Source organism: Bubalus bubalis, chromosome 20 (genome assembly GCF_019923935.1).
Source record: "Bubalus bubalis isolate 160015118507 breed Murrah chromosome 20, NDDB_SH_1, whole genome shotgun sequence".
NCBI lineage: Eukaryota > Metazoa > Chordata > Mammalia > Artiodactyla > Bovidae > Bubalus > Bubalus bubalis.
Window position 1 is genome coordinate 6,274,718 of NC_059176.1, and position 26,086 is coordinate 6,300,803.

Consider the following 26,086-nt stretch of genomic DNA (forward strand, 5'->3'; position numbering starts at 1 on the left):
GGATGAGGTGCAGGGAGCGCAAAGATTTCGGGTGGACATGCCTTCGGAATGGGACTCAAACAAGGTCTCACGTTTCTCCGCCCCTCAGTGTGCCCCGGATTCTCTCCTCTTAGTATCTTTTATCTTGTCCCCTTGGCTCTCCCAGTTTGAAATATCAGGATTTATATGGAGACACTTTTTGGAAGTTTAACCCCGACCCCTCAATAAAATCAAAGTGAAAACAACCAAACTACTTTCCTCGGGAGATGGAGTAATTGACCATGTGGTCCTAGTCCCCGTGTCGACCCCAACACTCTTTCATAGCCATCCCCCACCCCCCAAGAGCTTTCGAATGAGTGGGTGGGGATTTGCGTTGCTTCAACTTACTTCCACGCACACCGCACTCCGCCCCCCTTCTCTGGGGGTCCAGCTCCCTAGAAGGGAGGAGGGATGGAGAGGATTTTCTTTTATTTAAAAATATCTTGCCCACGGCCCTCCCTCCCTCCCCCCATTTTGCGCTGCCAGTGCACCGGGAGGAGAGGAGCGCACACACACAAAAAACGCCGCACGTATGGCCGGCCTGAACTGCGGGTGTGCGCACGGGCGAGTGTGTGTGTGTGTGTGCGCGCGCGCGCGCGAGTGTGTCTCTGTGTGTGTGTGCTTTCTTGTTCTCTTACAGGGTACAATGTTAAAAAGCCACCGCTAGTCGCCCCCAGTGCTCCGACTCTCTGGGTCTTTTTGTCTCTAGTGCAGATTAAACGTCACGTCCGCACTTGAACTTGAATTTTATCCCATTGTACAGAGGCAGCCCCAGCCATAGAGAGACCGAGAGCTCCCAGAGAACCCGGACTCCGCCATCTTCACGTTGCAATCTATAGCTCCCAGTCCGCGCCCGCACCGACCCAGGCGCACTGGGCGAGCCGCCCCGCAGCCCAGCTCCCCCCGGGCCAGCGGCTCCAGGGGAGCGCTGGGGAGCGCTCGCGGGGACCCGGCAGCCTCTCCGGCCGGCGCCAGCCTGCCAGGTGAACTGGGAAGGAGCCGCTCCTGGAGTCCCCCCAGAGCCTCGGAAGGGTCAGTCTCCGAGAAAAAAACAGGCAGCCCGCAGAAAACCCAGAAACCACCGAACCGGGGCAGTTTTACATTGCTTTGGGTTTTTTGAGGGGGCGGGGTGAGGGGGTACGAGACAAGTCCTCAAGTTTTCTTGGCTTTTTTCCTTTTCTTTTCTTTTTCTTTTATTTTTTATTTGTTTGCATTCCCCCCCCTCCCCCCGCCCTTCCTGGTAGAAGTGCGCTTTACACCTACCAGACCCTGAAAGTGTCAGGAGCCGGTGCAAAACCCGGTTTAAGTTCGAGACATTTGGAAGTCCAGGAGGCCAAGCAGTTTGAAGAAGTGTATGCAATTTTTTTTTCCTTGAAAAGAATATATTTTTGAAGAAGCCAGCCAGTCCGCGGCAAGCCGCAGCAGATTTTTTTTTTTTTGCCTTTCTCCTATTTTAGATCGAGAGGTTTTGCTTTTTCTTTTTCCTTCTCTTTTTCTTTTTGCAATTAAAAGAAAAAACAGCATAGAAGAAAGCGCAAAATAAAGAAGAAGAGGAGGAAGAGAGGGCAAGAGAGGAAGGAAAAAAAAAAACAACCCAAAACACCAACCCGGGCAGAGGAGGAGGCGCGGCGGCGGCAGCGGCGCGGCGGCAGCGGCGGCGGCTCGGACCCCCTCCCCCGGCTCCCCCCATCGGTCCAGCTCTCCGGGCGATGTCAGAATAGATGCCGGGGCAATGTCCCGCCGCAAACAGGGCAACCCGCAGCACTTGTCCCAGAGGGAGATCATCACCCGTAAGTGTCTGCGGCGTGCGCGCGAGGGGCCGGAGCGTGGGGCTCCGGCGCCCAGGGCTGGGGACACCGAGCCGGGCACAGCCGGGCCGGGTGCCCGGGCGGCCCGCGGGCTTGCACAGGGGCAGCGGCGTCGGCCCAGAGCCTGGTTGGGGGGGCGGGAGGGCCTTAGGAAAGTTTCGTTGCAGCCCAGGGAGTCCGGGCGCTGCGCAGTCTGATGCGCCCGGGGCTCGAGGGCCTGCGGAGCGGGCTCCGGGGCCGGGGAGGGGGCGCGCAGGCTGGAGGAGGTGTGTGTGTGCGCGCGGAGCCCGGCTGGACGCTCGCCCCTCCGAGCGGCGTGTGTGGCGGCGGCGGCGCTGGTGGCGGGGTTTGGAGAGGAGGGGGGAGGGGGTTGGGGGAGCGGAGGGGGAGGGGGGAGCCGGGAAGTGGGGAAAAGTTGGCGAGCGCGTGGGTCCGCGCTGACGGCGCGGGCGGAGGGGAGCGGGGTGCGCTCGGGCCTGGGGGAGACGCAGGGCGAGGGGTGGCCGCCGGCTCCGAGTCCCCCCAGTCGCGGCACCCGGCTGGGCAGGGCGCCGGCCACGCCGGTTCTCGGATTCCGCTGCCGCCTTTCTCTCCCCTCCTCGTGCTATTTGCAAAAGAATCCAGCTGCGCGGCTGTTTGCTGGGTTCCTGCACCCCCACCCCCATTTCCCCACCTCCGTCTGTCTCCTGGGATGTTCTTGTCTTCTTTCCCCCACTACTCCAAAAAAAAAAAAAAAAAAAAAAAAAAGGTGGGGGACATCGGGGGCTGGTGAAAAATCCCCGCCACGAGGGGGCTGGGGGGAAAGGGTTGTCAGCTCGGAGTGGGAAGAGAGGGACGTGCTTATAAAATAGTGGAAAAAAAATAAAAGAAAGAAAAGAGGAAAAAAAGGGAAAGAGACCTATCCATCTCTTACCCATCCGCCTATCTCAGATCTTTCATCTTCCCCTATCTAAATAAACAAGGCAGGTCGCAGTGGAAATCCACCCGCTGAAATCGTGTGGATTTCAAGCAAGTGGCGGGGAAGGCGAAGTCAGGCAAGGGGGCAGAGACGCAGCAGCTTCCAGCGTCCCGGTCGGGTTTATTTAGCGAAGGGAAGAAGCGTGCGGGAGCGGGCCAGGTACGGGGTTGGCAGGGGAGCTCGCCCGGGTGCCTGCAACTTGCACCGGGAAGGTCGGCTCGCCGCGCTCCCTGCCCACCGCAGCCCGCGGGGCCGCTGCTCCGCCGCGCGCAAAGCTTTCCCCGAGGTCCTTTCTCTCGCGGTATCGGAGTCGCCGTTGCTTTTTTTTTTTTTTTAATTTTTGTTTTAAATTGCAATAGAAATAAAACATCCTCTTGGTGCCATCGAAACCGCGGGCAGGTTGTGTTCCTTGCCATCCTCCGATCACTTTGTCAGGCTGGGGCCCGGCTGCCGGCGCGGAGCTGGAGAGGGCTGTGCGCCCATCCGTCGCCAAGGACTGGCTGCGGGGCGGCCGAGAGCCGAATATTTATGTTATATTTTAAAAAATTTAAATAAATAAATAAATATATAAAGGGGTTCTCCTCTCCCCGGAAAACCCAGCATAGGAGCCATCTGCTCGGAGCCTCCGCTGCTGCCATCTCTCCTTTGTTACAGCACATACATTAGTAAGAATTTGTGGATTTATGATTATTTTTTGGGGAGGGGAATAGATATGAAAGTGGGCTTGCCTTGGGAGAGGGACGCCTTTCTGGAGGGAGGGAAGAGGGCTTCTCCTATATTTTTCACCATTGTTACATCAAAGAAGACTTGCTGGTTGCATTTAAAACAAAATGTTTTGCAACCAGATTTGAGCCTGGTTTGATCAAGGTCCTTTTCGCCCATTGACATTTAGTCCTTTATGGAGCCTTTAGCAATCTCTTATTCTACACCCCCACTCCCCCCTTTAGATGGTGGAGCGGCTGTTAGGACGTCTGTAGTTGCAGACACCTAATTTCTCCAGGAGGCAATTTGCCCCACAGAGCCTCTGTATAATTGCAAGGGTTGTTTTTGAGGAGGGGGAAGTTGGGGGGGGTGCTCCGGTAAGGGGGAGTTATGGGGGGTGCATTGCCAAGCTGGCAGCAGTGAAGAATCCAGGAGTGTTTGCACCTGTGTGTAAAGGGGGAAAGAAGCAGGTAGGTTCGCTTTGCTTTTGCTCTCTCCCCTTCTGGCATTCCTGGGACCTCGGGAACAAGCCCTGGCCGGGAGCACTGGTGGCGGCTGGGTGGCGTGGGGGGCCAGGGGTGCCTGGTACGACATCCTTCCCTCCTTCGTTGGTTCCATGGCTGTCTCAGCCTTGCTCAGAGCAGTGCTGGGGAAAGCCCGGCTGACACTGGAGCAGTGGCTGGGAAGGAGAGATGGGGAGAAGGAGACCAGGGGGTGGGGGGCAAAGGATATCCTGCCTGCTTTTCAGGGGCCCATGGAGCCCAGGGCATGTGCAGGGGTTTAAGAAGGGAGAGTGGTCCAACCAGTTCTCAGACAAGGCTATTTATTATCCCCAAAGCAGCTGGCTTTTCTGTCTGTCCTGTGTCACCCAGGAGGTGGGAATGCAGGCAGGGGAAAGGCAAGAATGGGATGCAGTTTAGGCTTAGGGCCTATTCAAGTGTGTCTCCTCAATGATGCAGGAGTTGTGGGTCTCAGGTGCTCTGGAGCCCTGGCCCGCCAAATGGGTGCTGTCATGGCCCTGATCGGGGACCCACGTTTTAGCTTGTAAATGTGGAAAGAAATCACCTAAAGCGTGGTACATCTTTAGTTGGGTGGCAGCCTGCTGGCTTCAGATTCTTTCGAGATGATGCAACTTGGGATAACCGATGGTCTGAGACACAGAAGAGCACACAAACGGTGTCGATAATCTTGGGGGTGGGGGTGGGGGGCTGGCAAGGCGGAGAAGGACACCATAATGAGCTAGTTAAATTTACAGACAGGGCCAGAGAGAAGAGGAGCCCGGGAGGAGAGTGTGGGAGACAGCTGGGGATGAAGACCTAGGCTTCTGGTTTGTTTCAAAATGTTTGACCCAGATGGATGTGGCTTTTAAAGCCAGAGGACAGACACAGCTATTAATAAAAACAAACACAAAACAACTCAGTGACAATAGTGAAGAGGGGAGGATGAGGGACAGTGGACTGACCAGGCGGAGAGGGAAGGGCCGTGAGCCGGCTGTGCCAGGCAGGGTGAGTGGAGAGGCAAATGAACCCCAGCCTGAGACTTCCCGAAGGAAATAACAAGCCCGGGGTGGATAACTCAGTTCCAGTGCAGGTGATTTTATTTTTCAACAACCCCCCCAATAGGTTTCCTTGGAAGATTAGTAATTTTCCGTATGAGTTCACGATTTTGCAAAACAACTAAAGAGACCCAAGATTTGATGCAGAAGTTAGGCTCACCGTGTTAATTCCATGGTTGCCTTTTAAATTAGGTTTTGCTGTAGCTGTATGTTTTGAAGGCCGCTGTGCTTACAATTATCTTAACTCCCCAGGGTAGAGTGTATCTCCAGGTGTCCACGTATGTTTCAAAATTGGGCCTCTGATAAATTTCATCAGATCTGGGCCCCTCTGTTTTTTTGATAATTCTGGGGGGGGGGGGTGAAGTTTGTCCCCCTTCTGCACAGAAGGGAACCCCATATCATTAGAAGTGTGACATAAGTCAGCTGCTCTGATTCTAAGGGAGAGTAAAACCGTCTTCATCCAAGGTGTTATGCCAGGCTGATTTTATTCATTTGTAATTCACACCTGAAGAGACAGCCATGAGCATATTTTAACAACCCCTAGTATTTTTAATGGGTAGTCTTTCCCTCCCTGAAAATTATGTACAGTGGCATTTTTTTTTTTTTAATTGAGGGTGGGGGGTCGGGTGGGGGGTGGGGTGTTGCTCTCTGTCTGTGCTTTGGCCTTGGCGATTTTTGTCTGGCCTTCAAAACATGTCGTAAGAGAAAAGCGAGTCATTTCTCAAACGCCGGAGTGAATACAGCTGCTTTGGGGAAGCCGGCCTTCGGAACATGGACGGAGGCTGAGGTCAGGGATGCTTTGGTGGCCACTGTGCAGGGCTAACTGGGTCTTAGGGTTCTAAAGGGCAGGCCAGCTTCGGGTGCACTGGGCAGTAATTAGCCTTCTGTCTCAGGGGAACTGGAAGCAGGCAGAACAGTTGGGTTCCCACATACCAGTTTCCCGCTGCAGAGCGCACCAGTTTCTAGCTGCTTGTCAGAATCGAGCTCTTGGCGCTTGCCTTTGGGCTCAGAACACGGCTTGCCCTCACCTTCCCTTTTTCCTTTTCATCTCCTTTCTCCGATCGCTTTGCATTCTCTGTTGCTCGTTGTGATAAAAAAGACTTTCCAAAATAAACTTTCAGTTGAATTGGCTTTTGGTGGATGGCAAGGCTGCAACGCCCAGCGAAGCCTGGCGCCATTTGGCAGCTAGGGGGAGCTCGGTGCCCGTGTCATGCGCCGAGTCGGCGCAGCGAGGGGCCGGGACCGGGCTTCCATCAGCCGCGAGAGCCGTTTACGTTGCTGCAAAATGTCTTAAGTGTGAAGTTGTAATATTGATTTTCCTGCAGAGAGTCGAGCAGGACAAAATGAGAATATAAGTTTGAGAAATCTATTTTCAAGCTATCGGCATTGATTTACAAGCCTTCGCTAGGCAGATGGGGGGACAATTTTTCTTTTTAATTTTTTTTTTTTTTGAAAACAATTGCAATGCTTAGTTTTGAACGGGTGTGTTTCCTCTGGTTCCTCTGTGGTCTTGACTTTATGAATTCCATTAGGTCGTCGAGGCACACGGGATGGGCTGTGGGGGAGTGTCTGGGAAACGTGAAGCTTGTTTTGTCCGTTCCTGTGTTGTATGTCATAGACCCCGGGATCTGCCGCTGCCTTGGGGAGTCATGTGTCTAAAACAGCTTGATGAATGGAAATCCTTTCAGCTCAGATTTTATAACACTCGGATTCTCAATTCCATTTATTAGGTAATGTTCCCACTGTACTAAGGGAAAAAGCATCAGTCCCCAAAGAGATAAAATGCCAACTCACATAACATGTAAAACTTTGTTTGAGAGGAGTATGTGCTTGCGAGACCCAGCTTTGCTAATGCTTTTCACCCCGAATGGTGCCCTTCATGGATGGCCTTTAATGAGACGATTTTTCCCCTAACCGTGTAATTTCGTGCTAGGGAATATGGGTGCTTTTGATCACAGGATTTCTGGATCTATACCGTCTTATTCTCCAAGTTCAAGAAATCTGCAGACAGCACAGTTAACCCTGAGTCTCCTGTATTGAGTTCAGTCCATGGGCAGAAGAGGTTACGTGGAGACAGGAAAGGAGTGCTTTATTCTAACCTGAAAGAGAAATAAATTAGGTCAGACAAAAGCCTAACGCTGTCATCAGCCGGGGAAAGAGCCTTCACTCTGCAGTACAGAGGGCCAGCAATTTATCTGATGATTTCTCTACTTCATTTAATGTTTGAATCAAGCCTGTTGTAAGCACATTGCCGCAGTGAGCTCATTTGACAACTCAGAGATAAAGCATCACTGTTGTCTTGAACCCTTGGGCTGGGGCCGTGGCCTCTGGCCTGCAGAAAACCGTTAAAAAAAAAAGTCATTTCAAAAATCCCCAATCCTTTGCCTTGGAACTTGGGGGAGTTTCACAAGCTGTAACTAAATACAGACTACAGGTTCGACAGCGTGTGAAGAAAAGAATTATACGAGGAGGAGGGTCAGGATGGGGTTCCTGACCTTTGGGGACCATCTCCTGCATCTCCTATGGCTTGAGGAAGGACCCTCTGGCTGTCCGGTTAGGTCTACCTTTAGCTAAAACTCTCCAGGCACTTTGGACTGGGTTTCATGCTGTTTTCACGTTTGGGAGGACGAAGGAAAATAAATGCTCTTTGGGGACTGTGGCCACAGTCAAGTTCTTGATGCTGGCCACGCATCCTTCTCTGAAGGTAGTGTTAGCTTTGGGCCTACTGGCTGTTTTCTTTTTTTTTTTAAGGGAGAGGGCCCAGCAGAACATCAGAGGTGGATGTCTGTGTCACCCGGCTGCTGTGAGTGTGGCTTTGTCACTTTCCAGCTCTCTGTTTAATCCCACGACGGGGCCTGGGGGCCTGAGTGTTCTGTCCCCCAGCCCCTGTTCCTCATCCCACAACCCTTCCTTCCCGGACAGCCAAACGTCAGTGAGATCTACCCGAGCTGTGGTCCCCTCCCCAAGAAAAGCCATTTGCTGACCAGCTCCCTTGAGCAGTGGTTTTCCCCAGGCGTGTATAAAAAGTGCCGAGAGCAGGCTATTTGGAGATGCGAAAGCAGAGGGGCACACTTCGAGCGTCTTCCGCACGAGCCAGTGAGGGGAGCGAGGGGAGAAGCACCGTTTTTATACTGGCAAAAGTGACACCAGATCGCGGTTTGATTAATGGTGCTACATTCACGGGGACTCTCGTCCGGCATTTTGACATATGCAAGTCTTTTGTGTAGTTGCTGAAATTCAAGAAATTCATTCTTTATTTCTTTTTTTCTGAGGCAGCTGATAATCTGCTTGGGTGTTGAATTAGCCAGCCTGAGCTCTGCTACGATAATGAAATCCCAGACCACACCGAATTAGGTAACTTCAAAGTAAAAAAAAATCCTCTGTTTTACACAACTTTTTTATGACCCCCTTCGACTGAACTGCTGAAATGCAAATACACTTGAGAATGTTCTAACGAGCTCTATACTAAAACAGCAAGCAAAAATGACTCAGGAAAGTTGAGTGCCAGCGTTATTGTGGTGAACGTGCGCCTCAGAAATGGATGCACTGCTGAGAATTAAAAAGTGGGGGGAATCAGGTTTAAATTTCTACCTTGGAAACGAGATGTTGGAAGCAGCTTCCACTCTTGCTGTTCTGCTGTGAAGCTCAGAGCCTTGCCTCCAGTTAAAGGCTCTCAGTTCAGCATCCTGTGTGGACGGTCCTTCTCTTCTGTTTAACGCCTTTGAAAAGGCGCAGCATTAAATAAAACAAATCTCTTCATTGGGCCTCGAAGAGTGCTTTTATATGTTTTATTACGAGCTCTGTTGTGTCTGAAAATTTAAGGTGTTTGCAGGTTTATTGACTCTTCTGAATGTGTTTAGAAGGATTTCTATAGCAAAGCATTTTTCTTTAAAGAACTATCTGATTTCTCAAAACATAGGTCACTCCATTGCCTGGTATCATGGGCTTGACTCTTTTCTCAGTCACCTTGTAGTACTGGATGGGCTCTGCGAATACACCTGAGCGGTGCTTTCCTTGTTCGTGGCGTCTTTTTCCTGCTTTTGGATGTGAGACCCGGCCTCTGGAGCTCAGTTTTGGGGGATCTGGAGAGGCGGGTACACTGGGGGAGGTGGGGAGTTTGGACTTAAGTCTGTCGAGCAAATTAGGGGAGTTTTCAGGGAGCTGATTTTAACATGCTTAAGTATCCTGAAACCAGGCTGGGGGCATAGAGGACAGTGTGTGTATGTGGCGGGGGGTGTTCCTCCTACCCTTAGAACGCTCCCCCCCCCTCACTTCTTGAAGAGTGTTGACTGGGTTCTTCCTGCGTCCCAAACATCTCCTCGGATCAGGAGTCCCCACTTCCCTGAAATGCAGGTCAAGCCTGGGTCTTGCAGCGATAGGCCCGGTCAGCCAGACCCCAGGTCATCTTCACGGACAGGGAAATCCACATTACAGATAAGTTGTGCCCCGGCCTCCTTCTTTCTGTCCAGATGTCAGAAATATGGAAGATTTCACTTTGAGGCGGGTGCTGCTTTTGGCACGGAGCAGGCAGGGCCTGGTGGGGTTGGTGGCAGGCCCCGGCCTGTGCCCTGCCCTCCAGTGTGAATGTGGCTCGGGGCCTGGGCCCCCAGCGATGTGACACCTGGAGCAGGCTGGAGTCCTCCTCCTGCTCCTCCCGGGAGGACGGGTGGTCCAGGAAGAGAGAGCCCAGACCTGTGGGACCTGCCTGGGACCAGCCGGGCTGCCCCCTCCCCGGGTCCAGCAGCAGCCCCAAGCCTTCCCTGGAGGCCAGACGGGGCTGCGTCCTAACCGTTCATGGCCCCTTGAGGACATTGGAAACACGTGCCTGGCTCGGCTGAGGCTCCTCTCCGACTCCTGTGCCGGCCCCGCGTGATTCCCTTCGAGCGGAGAACTTCATAAACCTCTTGTCGAGCCTTTAGGCGTCCTCTAGTCATAGATTATTTTCTCTGCCAGGAATTGATTCCTTCTCTCTCCCGTCTCCACTGCCCCCCCTTCCACCCCCCGACCCCCGCCTGCAACGACTGTCATTTTCTCTTGGATCCAATAAATTAAACGTTGATGGCGGTTCAGAAAGTGTGCTCCGTCGAGGGGTGCATTTTGGTGGCGTTTAGGGGTCTCGGCCCCTCCTTGGATGTTCACGCGGAGGAGAGTGACAAATCCTTTCGCAGATTGTTGGTTTGGAACTGGCTGGCGGAGGCTGTCTTCGTAGGAAGCAGGTGTAACGTGTCCTCCCGTCGGATGCAGCGCTCCGGCGTGTGGATGCTCAGCGTCTCTTGTAAACATGCGTACAAATAGGATGGCGGCGGTGACGTCGGTGGCAAAGGATTTTGAGAGCCTGGCACCCCTCCCCCCACCTCCTTCCCCTACCCACCCCACCCCCATTACCGAAACAGTGATTCTCCATGGGTTTCTCCTGGTCTGTGGCTTAGCCATTAAGGACAGAGATTTGGATTTGAATCAACGCAGGGTTAAGGGGACGCAGGCCTGTGTGCTGTGTGTGCGGCAGGGCACATGCTCTGGGCTCTGGGGACAGCAGGAGGCTGGCCCCTTGGTTGGAATTCCCCGAAGGGCAGGTGCAGGGGCAATTGTTAGAGGAGACCCAGGGCGGGCAGGGCCCTTGGAGCCCAGCGTGTGAGGGCGGTGGGAGTCCCTGGCCAGGTAAGGCCCGCTAAGCCTCTGCAGCTGCTGGGGGGGGGGGCCTGTGGGGTGCTTGGCCTGGTTGGTGTTAATGATGTCTTTCCATTTCTGTCTTCTGCCCAAATTCCTTCCCGGCCAGCCCGAGGCATGAGGGAACTGGTCTGAGGATCAAGTGTTTCCCTGTCCACTTAACAGGAATGTCCATTAGTATCTGTGAACCCTGATTTCACTGCTTCTAAGTGTATTGATGAGCCGTGAGGAGGCCTCGCCTTGTAAATGAAATGTGGTTTTGTTGTAAAAGAAAATGACAACAAACGTGTAACTGTGTGTGTGTGCAAATATATGTTTGTCCACGTGCTTCAGGATGTCACGTTTCAGAGCCCACCCCAGCCAGGTACCTGCTGCTAGGACGAGTCATCAGCTGCACTCAGTCATCTTTCCTCCTGTTGAGTCGAATGTCTCAGTGATCCGCCGACTTTATTCGGCTCATGACAGGAGGGCAGCAGGGTTTTCCAGAGCTGCTGACTCTTGGGGGAGCTTTGCGTGAAAGCGGAAATCCTCTCCGAGGAAAGGACCTCATCTTTGCCTTCTTTTTTTTATTTTTTTTTAAAAGGCTGGAGTTTGTGGAATGAGGCAGCCGGAGGGGCTGGTTGGTAGGGTCTGGGAGTTTGAAAGGCTGTTTTGTGTATATGTGACTTTTCTCTTTCCTGGTGCTTTATCATCTGTGGGTGGCAGTTTGGGCGACTCTGCCTGTCAGGCAGGGGCCCGGTCCTCTGAGGCTGTGCGGGATAGTGGGTCTCCACCCGTGCCCACAGGACTGAGGAAGGAGGGTTTGGGGGGGCAGGCCCCGTCTCACTGTGCCCTTCTCTGAGCCTGGGCAAGTGGTTCTTTCTCCTTTTATTTCTTCTGTGAGTGATCGGCTTCTAAGAAGGGACACAGGCACACACGCACACACATGCACCCCTACGCCCAGCTCGGTATCCGCCTGCCAGCGGAAATGAAACCACAGCCCGCCTTTGGGGGTGTCTCCGAAGGCCTCAAGCATGAGATTCAGCAAACTGTCTTGGTCCACCCGCTCTGACCTAAAAGCTTGACAGTTTGGGGGTTTGGGGTGACGTTGCTGCCTTCCTGGGAAGTGCCTCCCACAGCAGCCAAAGCCCAGGGCTCCACGCCCCGAGGGGGTGGGGTGGGGTGGGGTGGGCAGAGGAAACCCCAATCCTTGAAGTTGGGTGAACACCCCCTGTCATCTCCAGGAGTTTTACTTTCAGCACCGCACGTGGGAGGGGAAGGAGATGTTTTTGTTTCTTTTCCTCCTGGCCCCCTTTGGAGGAGGCAGAGGGCTGGACCCCGGGTCTAGGGATCCGAGTTCAGAGCTGTCTTAGGGATAGGACTCCAGCGGAGCCTGGCTGCCCAGGCTGGCTGGCTGCAAGAGGCCTGGAGGCAGAACTCAGACCTGCAGCCCAGTCAACGGCTTCGGATACTTTCAAACTCAGTTACTGGGGCTCACGAGGCTTGCAGCAGGAGGAAAGTGAAAAGGCAGAGACTGCCAAATAAAGGAAGGAATACCAGATGTTACCAAAACAAAACAAAACAAAAAAAAAAGGAGGAAAATGAAAAAGTGCTGGTACAGAGTCCCTTAGCAAAAGATGGAGAGGAGAAGGATGAATACCTATGAACAGGCCTGCGTGACCTTTGCTCATTTTTAAATTAGCCTGTTTCTTTTGCAAGAAAAAAGAAGTTTGAGATTATCTAGCTTAAAATCCCCCAGCAGAGAGGAACTATTCAGGCTTCTTCTAAAAATTCCCACCGGGGAGAACGGACTGACGGACTCGGCTGAAAAAGTTTAATGAAAAGCAAAACCAAGACAGGGGAAGCCAAGATGAAATTAGATGACAGAAAACATCTCCCTGTCCACAGAAAGGATGATCAGGTTGCAGTTCGGATGGATGAACTATTGTCTTTTATTTTTTATCAAATGCCCTTACAGATGCCGCCGAGTGCCAGGTCCGCTCAGGAGGGCCAGGTACCTCCACTCTTCCTACCACAGAACTCATCCCTGTTTGATTTGAATTCTCAATTTCATTTTGTCCTTTTTTTTTTTGCCTTTTCAGCTCATTTCCTTTGTGCCTCTCTTTCTTTCTCTCTCTCTCTTTTTTTTTTTAACAAAACAATATTTTGACATCCTCCTCCCATTTATTAAGAGTTCCTTCTCTAGCAATGGTGCACAATACGTCCTTATATTTCTAAAGAACTGTTTTTACAGCCCTTCTCCTTTGGCTCTGAAATTATGTATATGTAATTGGTAATTAAAGGTGCGAGCTTTTCAATATAAACAGTATTGCTCAATGTTAGATCATTAAAGGGAAAAGAGGCATCGAATAATTACCTTTAACATTCTGACAGACCGTGTGCGGGGAACCGGGTACCCCTAGAAACACGGTTCGGCGTTGAGGGTTGTGATTACATTTTAACCATAGCAAAGCATCTTTTCATAAAATAAATTGGTAAATTAATTATGTAGCATTGTCTTCCAACTCCCTTTTAAGTAAACTCTGGTTTCTTTTTAAAGTGTAATTAATGGTTTCTGGGGCCGCCTTTGTGCACACTGTTTTCTCTGACCTTCTAGGCTCTTTTTTTTTTTTTTTTTTTGTTAGAGGTATGCAGACAAGAGATTTTGGATTTCTTCATCTGTGGGGTGTTTTTGGGCAGCCACATTGCCAGTGCATTTCTACATGTAATTCATCGAGGGCTCTGTCTGCTTTTCTAGGAGCACGGGTGGGATCTCAGATTGTCACCTCCCTTCTCCGCAACACCTGGGCGCCTACCCGTGCGTGCATGGTTCATGCGTGTTCCGTGTCCTGTGCCGTCTGCTGGGTCTTCCACACGGACTCTCACAGGCCCTGAAGAAGCTTGTGCTCAGAACACACAGAGCCGTGATTTATAATGTAGGATGGAAGATGCCACAGGATTTTTTCCTTAAATTATCTGTTCTTTGGCTCTGGCCCGTCAATAACTTCACTGCCACGGAATGTGTTTTCCTCCACTCTGTTTCTTCCCTCTGTTCTTCTGTGGTTTTCATCATCCTTTCTTAAATGCCACACAACTTAAAACGTACCTGCCTCCTCGGGTTTCAGACCCCTGGCTGCCCCTTGGCTTCTCGGAAGACCCCCCCACCGGTGCTGTCTACACGGCCATTGACATTTGCTCTTGACAAATCCCACCTCGAGTTTGCTCAGACCCTGAGCGTGGATGCAACCTCGCTGTCCAGTTGCTTTATTTATGACTTGTTGGTTGGCCGCGTCTCCCAGGTTTTCCTGAGGGGGTTGCTGCTTTTTGAGGTGTTTATTAGCTTCAAAATATTTGGGTCCCTTGCCCCCTACAAAACAAAAATGAAAGGAGGTAGGTAGATCGGCTGCTAAAGAAATATGAAAACGTACAGCCCATTGCAAGTGTGGTTTGTCATCTGCCAAGAAATGCTTTTGGAGTCTGAAGAGCTTTTTTTTTCTTTTCTTTTCTTTTTACTGGGAGTGAAATAAAAACCGACCAACAAAAAAAGACAGTAGGGAGTTGGTGAGTGTCGGCAAAATCTACAAAGCAATGGAAGTCTGACCAGGAGCAGAGTGTTTGGCAGGGGAGCTGGCTGCCTCATTCAGCCGACTAGCCGCGTCTCTTCCCTGCGTTTTTTTTTCCCCCTTCGATATTTCTTTCTGAACCAATGCTCACTTGTTGCTTTCTGAGCCCGGGTCCTTTCTTTCTCTCGGAAAGACCAGCCCCGGGACGCCCGTCTGGGTTTCTGTTTTCCTGTCTGGTGTGCAGCCAGGTCTCAGGTAGAGGAATGCGAGCAGGGGCGCTCATGAATGGGGAGGACCTGAATGAAAGGTGGGAGGGAAGAGGGGTGTGCGACTCCCGCCAGAGCAGGGAGAAATAGCTCTGGCTCACTGTTCTAAGCCTTGGCTGCCCATCGGAATCACCTGAGAGCCTTAAAAAAAAAAAAAAAAAAAAAAAAAAAGACAGCCTGAAGCTTGACTCCCAGTGTCATTGGTCTGGGGTACTGCCTGGGTGCCCGGGGGTTTTCAAAGCTCCCAGGTGGTTCTGAGATGTTGCAGAGTTTTCGAGATGCCTCTCCATCATGCTGCCACCAGGCTGGGGATGGTCCAGCCCCCGGTGGAACCAGGATGTGTGCGGATGTGCAGGCGGTCATATGCGTGTCCGTATGCTGAACTGAGGGGAAATTGGCAGGAAATAAACTAGAAAGCCGTAAGATCCATACTGCTTAAGGGGCAACCTCTGGGAGCTGCAAGGGCTGTGCCCAGAGCCTCAGTTTGCCCATCTGTGGCACGCAGGATGGCGAACCCCTTACCTCCAGGAGTCTTGGGCGGGGAACGTGGTAAACCCTTCGCATCCCGCAGCGGAGGGGCCTGCCTCTCGGTGGGGAAGGGTTGGAATGAACGATGGGTCTTGTGACTCCTTAAGCCCATCTTGTCTTCTCTGCCCCTCCCCTGTGCTTTCTCTCTCCAGCAGAGCCTGAGCATGTGGAGGCCGCCATCCTCGAGGAAGACGAGGGTCTGGAGATAGAGGAGCCCGGCAGCCTGGGGCTGATGGTGGGTGGCCCCGACCCTGACCTGCTCACCTGTGGACAGTGTCAGATGAACTTCCCCCTGGGAGACATCCTGGTTTTTATAGAGCACAAGAAGAAGCAGTGTGGCGGCAGCCTGGGGGCCTGCTATGACAAAGGCCTGGACAAGGGCAGCCCTCCGCCCTCCTCACGCTCTGAGCTCAGGAAAGTGTCCGAGCCGGTGGAGATCGGGATCCAGGTGACCCCCGATGAGGATGACCACCTGCTGTCACCCACGAAAGGCGTCTGCCCCAAGCAGGAGAACCTCGCAGGTATGGAACGTTGCCCTCGCCTGGCCGCTGTAGAAGCCACCCCAACCCCTCGGGTCCCAGGCCCACCCTCGCCCCTCGCTGTGCCGGGAGAGGGGCTCACCCTCTGTTTGAGGGTGGTGGTGCTGGGAGGGCCCGCGGGGCTACCAGGATGGGCTTGCCCTTGCCGAGGGGCCACCATCCGGGTGACCCTCAGGGGGAGAGAGGCCTGGGGCTTGGAGAGGCCCAGCGGGCTGAGGGTTGCTTTGCTTTTGGCAACGGACTCCGTGGTGGGGGCCTCATTCACAGCTGGCCGGGAGGGCAGGACGGACCTTGGAAAGGCTTGCTGGCCCTGACTTTGCTGGTGTTCTTGGCTTAGTCTCTGGCTTTGGAGCCCGACCGTCTCGCGTTGGAATCTCTTCTTCACATCTTGGACAAAGTCAATTTCCCCATCTGTGAAATGGAGCGAATGAGACCTATCTGTTGGGGGTTGTTGTGAGGCTTGATGAGATGTTGCGTGGGGGCAGGGCCTGCTGGGGGCCCTCGTTTTTCTCGTCCACTCTCTGGCCTCAGTTTTCCATCTGTCTAAAGAGGCCCCTTCTGATGTTGCCTGGTGCTAGCAGTGGACCCAGGGAGGGGCTCGTGGGAGCCTGGCTGGAGCCGGTGCTCCTTGGGGGAGGTTAGCCATTGCCTCTGGCACGCCTACCTGGTGGGCCATCTGGATAGCTGGCTTTGATCACCTGAAGAACAGGTGCAGGGGCTGCTGTCCTTGGGCAGGCCTGGGGAGTTGGCCTCAAGTTCTGTTCGGGTCAAGACCACGGCACGCCAGGGCCTCCTTCAGGGAGCCTATGCTCCATGCAGCACAGAGTGGTGGCTTCCGGTTTGTCTTCCTGAGCTCAGGGCCCAGGTTGGCTCGGGTTTCCTAGAAGTGGCGGGACGCTCTTGGAGCACGTGCAGGGCTCGGATCCTGCCACGAGACTTCGGACGAGCTCCTTCGGGGTCTGAGCCTCAGTTTCTCCTGGTGTTACCAGGAGGGACAGCCCTGGCGGGCCGGGTAGGTAGGTTCAAAGAGCAGGAGCTCCATAAATGCTTTGCCAGTGGGGCTTTTCTCCTGGGGGTACTTTCTGGCACCGCAGCCGCAAGCAGGTGGCTGGCCGAGAAGATTGTATCCATCTCCACTGCGTCTGGGTCATGGAAACCAGCGGAGATGCTGGGTGGACTGAGGCTTTGGGTGCTACTTGGGGTGGGCGGGTGAACTTGGTGGAACCAGGACACTCTGCTCCCATGGCTAGGACATATGAGCGTGGCCAGGAGACCCCCACCCCCACCCTGCCATCACCCAGGAGGCAGTTAGGTGACGCAGCAAGCCCAGCTGCTCTAGGGCAGCCACCGGGCAGCTCTGTGACCCGAGCCTCCCTTTGCCTATCTGTACAATGGGGTTAATGAACTCTGTCTCTGGCCTGCAGTGGAGTGCCAAGTCCTGCAGGCATGGGCTGGGCCCTGGGGAGACCCTGTGCAACCAGACTGGCCTGTGGGGCTGGCCTTCTGGCGGGCGTCCTAGCGTGAAATCTCCCACACTCTTAACTTGCCCAGGGCGTTGAGAAAAGTGTCCGACGTGTTCAGGCCAAAGTCCCGTCAGCCCCAGTTTCTCAGAGTGCCGAGCAGGTCTGAGTGGTCCCGCCTTCCTTAGGGCCGGAGCCCTGACGCGGAGGAAGGTGTTGGGCCCCTTGTGTCTGTCTTTCTTTTCTTTGCCCGACGCTGAGAGACAGTTTTCACTGGTGGCACAGACACCTGGCATCAGGGCACACAGACCTTTCGGGAGTGGCTTCTGCCTGCGAGAGGGGCCCCATTCATGGTTCAATGGGAAGGCTTTCTGCTTTCGCCAGGGCCCATCCAAATCCTCATTTCACAAGGAAGGTATTTTCCAATGAGAGGCTGCAGATCATTGTGGGTAGGTTTGTTTAAGAAAGCGACTAAATATGATTTCATAAAAGGCAAAGTTAATCTCCAAGGCGGCTTTGTCCTCAACCCCCACACCCCCCGCCGCCCTCTGCACCCCTCCCTTTTTCGGGGTTGTAATACTGCAGCGGCCTACGGTAGTTTTATTCTGTGTGTGACGAAAGATATTCTTGGCCTTTTCTGTTCAGCAACAGGACGAATGGATTTCTTCATTCTCGAAAAAATATGTAAAATAATCCCTTAGAAGTCTAAGGAGATATGTTTGTTCAAAGCATTTAAAATGTTATTTTAATCAAAGGCACGAGACAGTCTCCATGCTGTGTCAGCTAAAGACGACCATTCCGTTTTAACAGCCCGTCATGATTTTTCCTTCCCAGGCTCCTTTTTTGCCTTTTCCCCTCCCTACTTTGACACCAAGTTTTTCCTTCTTCTTCTTTTTTTTAAAAAAATTTAATAAAAAGGAAAGATTAAAGAATAAAAACTTCAGTAGCTAAATGTTTAAAGTCATTTAATATGGTGGAAGCATTAATTATTTTAGCTTTAATTGAATTCTGAGGACCGCAGTGGTTGCATTTTTGTAGACAAGCCCTGTTTATTATTTCTCTGTGTAGATTAACAGTAAAGGAAACACAGATAACTTTTAGTTATTTATTGTAAAATAAATGTGTCAATTCATGTGTAAAGCAAGCTGCTCAAAGATAATTGAGTCTTTATATTTTAAGAGGGGGACTAGGAATTCCAGGCGCTTCTCTGCCCGGGCTTCCGGAAATCTACACAGCTGTTGCCCCAGCCCCGGGCACTGCTGGTCTTACCCAGGCCTTTCCTGTCCCTGCTTCCTGGCAGTGGCTGGGAGGGGATGCTCCAGCCTGCCCATGCACCCTTGTGGTAGCTGGTGTGGGTGGTGCTGATTCCTAGGACTTGGCCTCTGGCTTGGTGGTCTAAGGTGGGGCACCCATGTGGCCGTGAGGGTCCTGCTTTTCCTGGAGCCCACAGTCTGAGCGTGGTCCAGACAGGCAGGTCCCAACTCTCTTCCTATCAAGTGCTTCCAGAGGCTGGGCTCCAGAGATGGGCTGGGCAGGGCTGATCTGTAAATATGTGGGGGGTCCCTTCCACTGTTAGGGGCTTCCCCCGTGGTTCAGTAGTTAAGAATCCACCTGCCAATATAGTCAATGCAGGAGACATGGGTTCGATCCCTGGATTGGAAAGATCCCTTGTAGGAGGGGGCAAGGCAGCCCACTCCAGTATTCTCGCCTGGAGAATCCCATGGACAGAGGAGCTTGGCGGGCTGTGGTCCATAGGGTTGCAAAGAGTTGGACATGAAGTGACTGAGCCACGCGTGCACTTCCACTATTAAGGACATCCCCAGGGTGAGAACTGAGCTGGAATTCTGTGAGTCATTACCCCAGAGTGGCACTCGTTCCTTGGGATGGTATTCTGGAGATGGGTATAAAGAGATTAGTTAACTACTTTTTTTTTTTTAATGATAGAGGGGTAGGAGAGTGGAGAGAGGATGTTTCTGAAGCCTTGTTTCCTAGGGCTGCGGTCCCCAACCTTTCTGGCCCCAGGGACTGATTTCGTGGAAGACAGTTTTTCCGCTGACCAGGGTCGGGGTGGGGGGGCGTGGTTTGGGGATGATTCCAGCACATTGCATTTCTTGTCCACTTTGCTGCTATTATTGTTACATCAGCTCCACCTCAGCTCATCAGGCATTAGATCCTGGAGGTTGGGGACCCCTGTCCTATTGCATTCCTTCATTCGTTCAACTAGAACCTCCTGCCCTTCTGCCACCCTGGACATCCCCACTGGAAAGAGCCCCCATGGGGCAGGCGCATGGTGGGAGCAGGGTGTGAGCTGCCCTGCCTCGATGTGTACGGTCGAGTTTCGGGGTGCTGCTTTTTGACGGTGTGCCGGGGCTGGAGAAGGTCCCTCGAGCTTCTGTCCAAGGTCCCCCTGCAGATGGAGGGCTGGTGCTGGCCAGAGGTAGGGGCTTTGGCTGGAGATCTGACCCAGGGGCAGGCATCTGATACACGTCTACCTGTATAGGAGTTCTTCCTGTTTCTTAAGATCCCTTCCCGCCACATCATCCCTGCCTCTGAGGAGGGTTCTGATGGAACTCGGGGACCCGTCCATTGAGGGCAGCAGGAGCAGTGAACCCTGGGAGGGGAGGTGAGCAGGGTCCAGGCTTTGCCAAGAGCATGAGTCTCTGAGCTCTTCTCTGGGATGGGCGTCCCGAGGAGGGGTGCGGTGAAGCGGGGTTAGGGGTGTCTGGGTTTGCCATCCGCACTGGGGAGCTCAAGTCTGCGGCCCACCCTGCCTTCTACCGGCCACTTGTAGTGTGATGTGCCCTTCTGAGCTGCAGGATCCTCATCTACCTAACGATAATTATGACATTTAGAAAGGACGTGTGTGTGGCATGCATGCTGCGAAAACGAGTGGGCCCCTCTTCCTTCAGGGATGCTCTGCTGTCTCTCTCTGGCTCCATCATCTCCCAGTGTTAGAATGGTGACCGTTGGTCTCCCTGGGATCTGGGAGAGATTTCCACTGGGTTCTGAGGCTGCCCGTCGGAAACAACGGGATGACAGCCGCGTGTCCCGTCTGGTGTGTGGCCCCTCCTTTCCCGTCTTCGGTCACATTACTGGTCATCTGGTGACAACTTGAGGGCAAGTTGCCTGGGAGGAGCGGTGTGGAGGGTTGAAGGTGAGAGTTGCTCTGGTACCAGTCGCCCAGGGTGGGATTTTTGAGCCCACCCAGGCAAGTCGCTTCACTTTTCTAGATCCCAGTTTCCTTGTCTGCACCTGCTTTTTTGGCTTCATGCTTAGAATTCAATGAGATGAGAGTGTTAAGCGCCCACCCGGCACAGGGTCTGGGCTCAGATAGACCCCTGAGAAATGGAAGCATCTGGAGAGCTTTGAAAAGAGCGTGGACCCCGCCTGGCGGTGTGAGATGCTTGCCTTTCAGAGTGAGTGTCCTGAAAACTTTTAATGAATGTCTCTCAGCCATTCCCTCCACATTCCGCCTTAGAATTCCCACTGTATCGCCCCTGATCACAGGTATTTCATTTTTGTGCGTTATCACCCCTACCACAACCAAATGAAGCTATCAAGGGAGGAATGAGCCATCAGCTGTCAGCCATAGGTGGGCCTTTTCTTTGCTCCTTCCTCCAAACGCCAAGTGTCAGATTTCTGGAGCAATGCGGAGACAAGCAGCAGGTGACAGGGGGTGGCAGGCCCCCCTGGGCTGGAGGTGGCGGGCAGGTCCGTGCCATGATGGCTCCACCTGGTTCCTTTATCAGCAGCCGGGAAGGACTGGAGATGCTCCTGGGGGGTGGAGGGCAGGGTTCACGTGGCGGGCAGGGCACGCACCAAGGCTTCGGTTTGGGGTCCCGGCGACAAAATGCAGAAAAGGGCTTCTGCTCAGCCAGGGGATTTACACTGCTGCTTGGAGAACGTTCGTTTCAGACTGTAAAAAATAAATAAAATAAGTGTGAGAAAAGAATATTAGCTTGGCCAGTGGGAGAAACTAAATAACTTGCTCGTGCTGGCAACTGGAGATAAACCCCACTCGCAGGTTGTCTTAAAAAAAAACCCTGCATTTGATATATTTAGAGTTGTTATTTTCCCTTCAAATTAAGATTAGTTAAATCCATGTGTGTTGTGGCATGGATTATATTTTTTTATTATTAAATCGTGACAGCTAATTATTAGTTCTGTCTGCACCAAGCGGTTGTGGACTGTTCTGTCTGAGGGACATGGCCCTAGGTTCTGGCTGGGGTAAGCTGGGCATTGCAGGACTGACCTCAGAGCTTGGGCAGGGCTGGTGGGTGGTGGGTAAGAGGGGCCACCCACTGAGCTAGGTGCTTTTCTTGGGTTGAAATCTCACCTTGAAACAGATACTGTTAACCTACCACTCTGAAATAGATGTTTCTAATCCCACTTTGAGTTGGGGCTCAGAGAGGCTAAGGACTTGCCCGAGGTCACACAGCAAAGTGGAATCAGACTTGGGTCTGCCTGGCTTCTTCATATAGCACAGAGTATGGAGGCTTTTAGGGAGAGGGATTCTAATTTGCCTGGCTGGTGGAGCCGTTGACAGCGGGCACTATCTCCAGACCCCATTCAAGGTGGTCTTTGAAGCCTGTCCCAGGTGTGACCCTTGGAAACACTGCCAGGAAACCTGAGGCCCCCAGAAACCTTGATGCAGTCCCAGGCATGCTCATACAGTTGCCCACACTTGCCGGTAAAGGTTTGGAGAGACAGGTGGCAGAAGAGCAATAACGTAAAAGCAATAATTCGAATGGACCAGGGCTAGAACTGGTATTTTGCCGGTGACTTCTTGTAGGACCTTCAGCTAAGTGTCCACCTCTCCAAATCTCAGTTTCCTGTTAGATGGAGTTAACCTTTCTTATCTGTCAGCTTGTTCTAAGGTGTGGTTTAGACAATGTATGTGTATACCGGCTTCCCAGGTGGCTCAGTGGGTACGAATCTGCCTCCAGTGCAGGAGACGCAGGTTCGATCCCTGGGTCAGGAAGTTCCCTTGGAGAAGGAAAGGGCAACCCGCTCCATTATTCTTGCTTGGAGAATCTCATGGACAGAGGAGCCTGGCAGACTACAGTCTATGGGTTTGCAAAGAGTCGGACGCGACTGAGAACACACCCATATACACACAGGCACACACACACACAGGCCTGTGACTAGGTCCCTGTGCATTTGTAACTGTTAAATAGTAGTCGCCAGTGGAGTGAGCGGGGTTCCGGCCTGAGCCAGAAGGATCTCTGCCTTTGCCCATCCTCGCCTGTTAAGAGACATGTCTGAGCTTGCGTACTTGGTTGTCGGCAGGGCTCTGGCCACACCAGGCTGCCCAGCCCTGCAGCTCAAGGCAAGCCGTTTCCTCTCTTGGGGTCTTGGTTTCCTCTCCTGTAAACGGGGATGGGTGGTCTCAGGGAGGCGGGAGACAACAGGTAACCTTTGTAATCTGTTCACACCATGGCAAAGAGTGTCAGTAAGCTCCGCAGCATGACTGTAGCACTATGTCGTAGCTGGAAGTTGTATTGAACTAAGAAGGATGCGAAATACTGGTCAGTGAAAGGGTCAGTTCCTCCCCTTTTTAGGTTAGGGACCTTACAATCTGATTTATATAGGTGGATCCATACTTCCAGCAGGAGTGCAGAAAAGGGGAAGTAAGGAAGAGAGAGAGAAAAAGGCACTGGGCTCTCAAGAGGAGAGCCTAACCAACATTCAGCCTCAATTATTATTATTATTATTAGGGTTTTTATTTGGCAGTAAATAGTTAGCAGTTGACTTAAGTTTTTTATTAGCCTTTTGACAGCTCCCCACCCCCCATCCCCTAATTTTCATGGCTGACTAATGCATAACCAGCAGCTCCAGAATCTCTCAGGAGTGGGCTAAGACAGCTCCATAAATAAGGCAGCCTGGATGTCACCCTGTGCCCTTGGAGTCCTCTTTCACTGAGGAGACAAAAAGATCTGAGTTTTTCGTAGTTGGGTTTTTAATTTAACACATCCTCATTAGAGCTTACAACGTGCCAGTCACTGTTTGAAGGGCTTTACACATGTTGACTGATGTAACGCTCCCAGCAGCCTCACTGTGCAGAAGAGGAAGCTAGAGCACAGAGACCTGAAGTCCCTGGCCCAGGGCCACGTAGCCAGTGAGCGGGGGGCCCCGGGTGTGAACTCCGGCAGTCATGTTCTTTCCTGTGGTGAAGCCCGTGCTGCCCGTGGTCATATTTCATCCCGCGTTCCCATCCACCGTCTCCGCCCCAGTAGGGCGGTAAATCAGACCTACTTTCATTTTGTAGATGAGGAAACTGAGTCACAGCGAGGGTAGGTGCCTTGCTCAGCCACCCTGTGCTGTGCTGAGTCGGAGGGCGAGGGACGATGCCTGCCTAACCTGCCCGTGTCCTGTGAGTCAGCGGCATGGTCGTGTCTAGAAACCAGGCTCCTGACTTCCAGCCAGGAAGTGACCTTCACAGGGTGGCATGGGGGTCCTCACCCGGTCATCTCCGGGGAGCCCAGGCACCCGGGGTTCCTGTGGGTCTTTGTGGCTGGCAGGGCCCCTTCTGCTCCCAGTTTCCCAAGGGTACGGCTCTGTGAGGGAGCCCGGGGTGCAGTGTGGGGTGCACCCCACCGCTGTCCTGTGCCTGTCTGTAGATTGTTTTTGCCTTCTGCCGTCTGTGCAAAAGCCATCTTATTAGGAGCTGACCCCCAGGGTCAGGATTGGGTTAGCAACAGCCCTGTGGATTCATTGCATGAAGCCTGGGGAGAGGCAGGCCCCTGCATGCTGTGTGACCTTGAGCAGACCCTCCCCCTCTCTGGGCCTGAGCTTCCTTAGTGGAAAAGGAGTGACCAGCGGTTTCTAACAGGTGCAAGAGCCTGTGCAGGGTGAGGGGCGGACTCCAACTTCCCACCTAAATTCCCTTCCCTTTTTTTTTTTTTTTTAAAGAAGCCTAAAAGTTTAATTTTATCGAATAAAGAAAGTTCATTCCAGGACTTTCCTCATTTGTTACATAGTGGGCTTAGGAAGTAATTTTTCTTAGAAGATATTGGTGACTGAAAATGGTAAGTATTACATTAAAGGATACATGGGGTCTCTTTCTGCTCCAAGCTGTGGCGATTCTTCTGGGAGGATTTGGTGCTGCCCTGTGACAGGCATCAAGTTTAGACTCGGTCCCTCGAGTGACCTGGCCCCTTCTGGGCACTGTCCCTCATCCTGTAGATGGGGGCTGGTGGTGTGGTTGTTAAGAGGACCTCTCCTTCCCCCATTGTATAAACCTCAGGCCCCACAAAATCTGGACCCACCCTGGCCCAGGCACTGCTAAGCGGCAACCAGTGACCTAAGCGGGCAGGAGTGTCAGCTTTGCTGGAATTGAGCCCAGGGAGGCGCTCCAGATGGCACAGTGGATCAGGACTTGGGGGTGGGGGAGGCCTTTTTGGAGAATGTAAGACTTCATCTTGTTTGTGGCAGCGTGCAAGATCCTGGTTGTGGACCAGGGGTCTAACCCACACCCGCTGCGTTGGAAACACAGAGTCTTAATCGCCAGGGACGTCTCAAGGCTTCGCTTTATTTTGTTTTTAAGTGGGTTTCCTTAGGGTACTCTTCATCTACTGGTTTTGATCTGGAGGCCTCCTCCCTCCGCCCCTGGGGGAGGGGGCCGTCCCCAGGAAGGAGGAGTCCGTGGGGAGGCTGGGTCATGTGGGAGGGGGAGGCCTGGGGAGGAGAGGTGGGACCTTGTGAATGAGAGACCCTTCTGGGAGAGGGGTTGCCTGTTGCTGTTCAGACAGCATGGAAACTGGGACCCCCAGGCTCCTTGGGGTGGAAAAATAGCAATGCAAGGGTCTTTGGTTGAAGGTGAGAAGTCAGAATCCTCCCTTCCTGGTGGAGAGGAGAGGGCAGTTACTTGGATGTGACTTCCAAAGTGGGTGGACCCCCCAGCCTGCGACAGCCAGCTCGATCTCTAAGTCAGGGCACTGTTTGATCAGGGCTGCTGACCCTTGGGCAGCATCCATGGCCTTCATGTTGCCAGTGTGGACACAGCCTTAGGTGTAGGCAGGTGAGTCCAGATTCAAAGGTGTAAACAGGTCCTTGCCCACCCACGATGAACCTTTGTGTGCAGAGACCCGCAGCCTGTCAGCCCCAGTGCCTGGGAAGCAATGGTGTGTGGGGGAGTACGTCTGTTTAACCCAGCCGTGTCCAGAAAACATGCTTGTCATCCCCGACACCAGGTACCAAAGGGATCCAGGAAAGTAGCAGAGAAAGCACTGGCTTTATTTAAAAAAATAAAGGGACCAGGGATCTGACCCACATCCCTTGCGTTGGAAGCAGGTAGCCCGCCTGCTTTTTTGGTACCTGGTCCTCTGGCTTTTTTGGGCCAGAGAATGGCATCTGGAGAGTTTAGCATGCCCCGCCTCCCCCACCCCCCCCCAACCAGCAGGGTTCTAGGGGTCCTCCCCTGGGGCTGGGGGTCAGGGACTGCCTGTCCTGGGTTTAGTATGACCACAGTCATCTAGGGTCCTTCCTCTCCCTAAAGGAGAAGCAGGACAAACCTTTGATGGCCCCCTCCCACCCCAGAGACTGGCTGAAAAGGTTGAGGCTGCTAGACCCCACAAAACCAAGTTCTTCAAGGGAGCCAGTGGAGTCTTTCCCCCTCCTACCCCGAGTTCAAAGCCAGCCAATTAAGAAATCTAAACAGTGTGGTCTTCTCCCGGCATCGTTGACATCACTGGCTTGTAAAACTTTCCCTGCAGAAGGAGGCGAGGCGACTTGATTCCCCGGGGAAAAAGAAGTATGTAATTTTCCTGACCTGGCCTTTGCTTGAGATCGGGAAGGAGGGGAGGACACGCTAAAGGGGCCTAAGACACAAACAAGATCCGCGCTCTGGCGTCGGGGTCGTGCCGCCCGCGGCCCCTCGGTCCCAGATGCAGAAAGCAGCCTGCTGTGTGCGGGGAATGCCTGGCTCCCCTAGTCGGGCGAGGCTGCCCCCGCGCTTTGGGGCCGGGGTCGCTGATGGGGCCTGGGTCGTCGGCCTCAAGCAGGGAGGGTGGGAAGATGGACATCTTAACTCCGCCCAACTCTT

The 26,086-nt window shown here is 53.0% G+C and overlaps 1 protein-coding gene across 5 annotated transcripts in view; it reads left to right on the top strand.

The window, feature by feature from the left end:
• Positions 1 to 755: 755 nt before the first annotated feature.
• The window catches only part of BCL11B (BAF chromatin remodeling complex subunit BCL11B), a 102,266-nt gene continuing 76,935 nt past the window's right edge, over positions 756 to 26,086 (top strand). For 2 of the 5 annotated variants that reach the window (XM_006079123.4, XM_006079126.4), the window contains exons 1-2: positions 757 to 1,808; positions 15,197 to 15,565. In XM_006079123.4, the coding sequence (XP_006079185.2) occupies positions 1,751 to 1,808; positions 15,197 to 15,565 (427 nt within the window). In that variant the 5' untranslated portion in view covers positions 757 to 1,750. Of the gene's footprint in view, positions 1,809 to 15,196; positions 15,566 to 26,086 lie in introns of all 5 variants that reach the window. The other 3 variants (XM_006079124.4, XM_006079127.4, XM_025271638.3) reach the window with 3 other exon arrangements.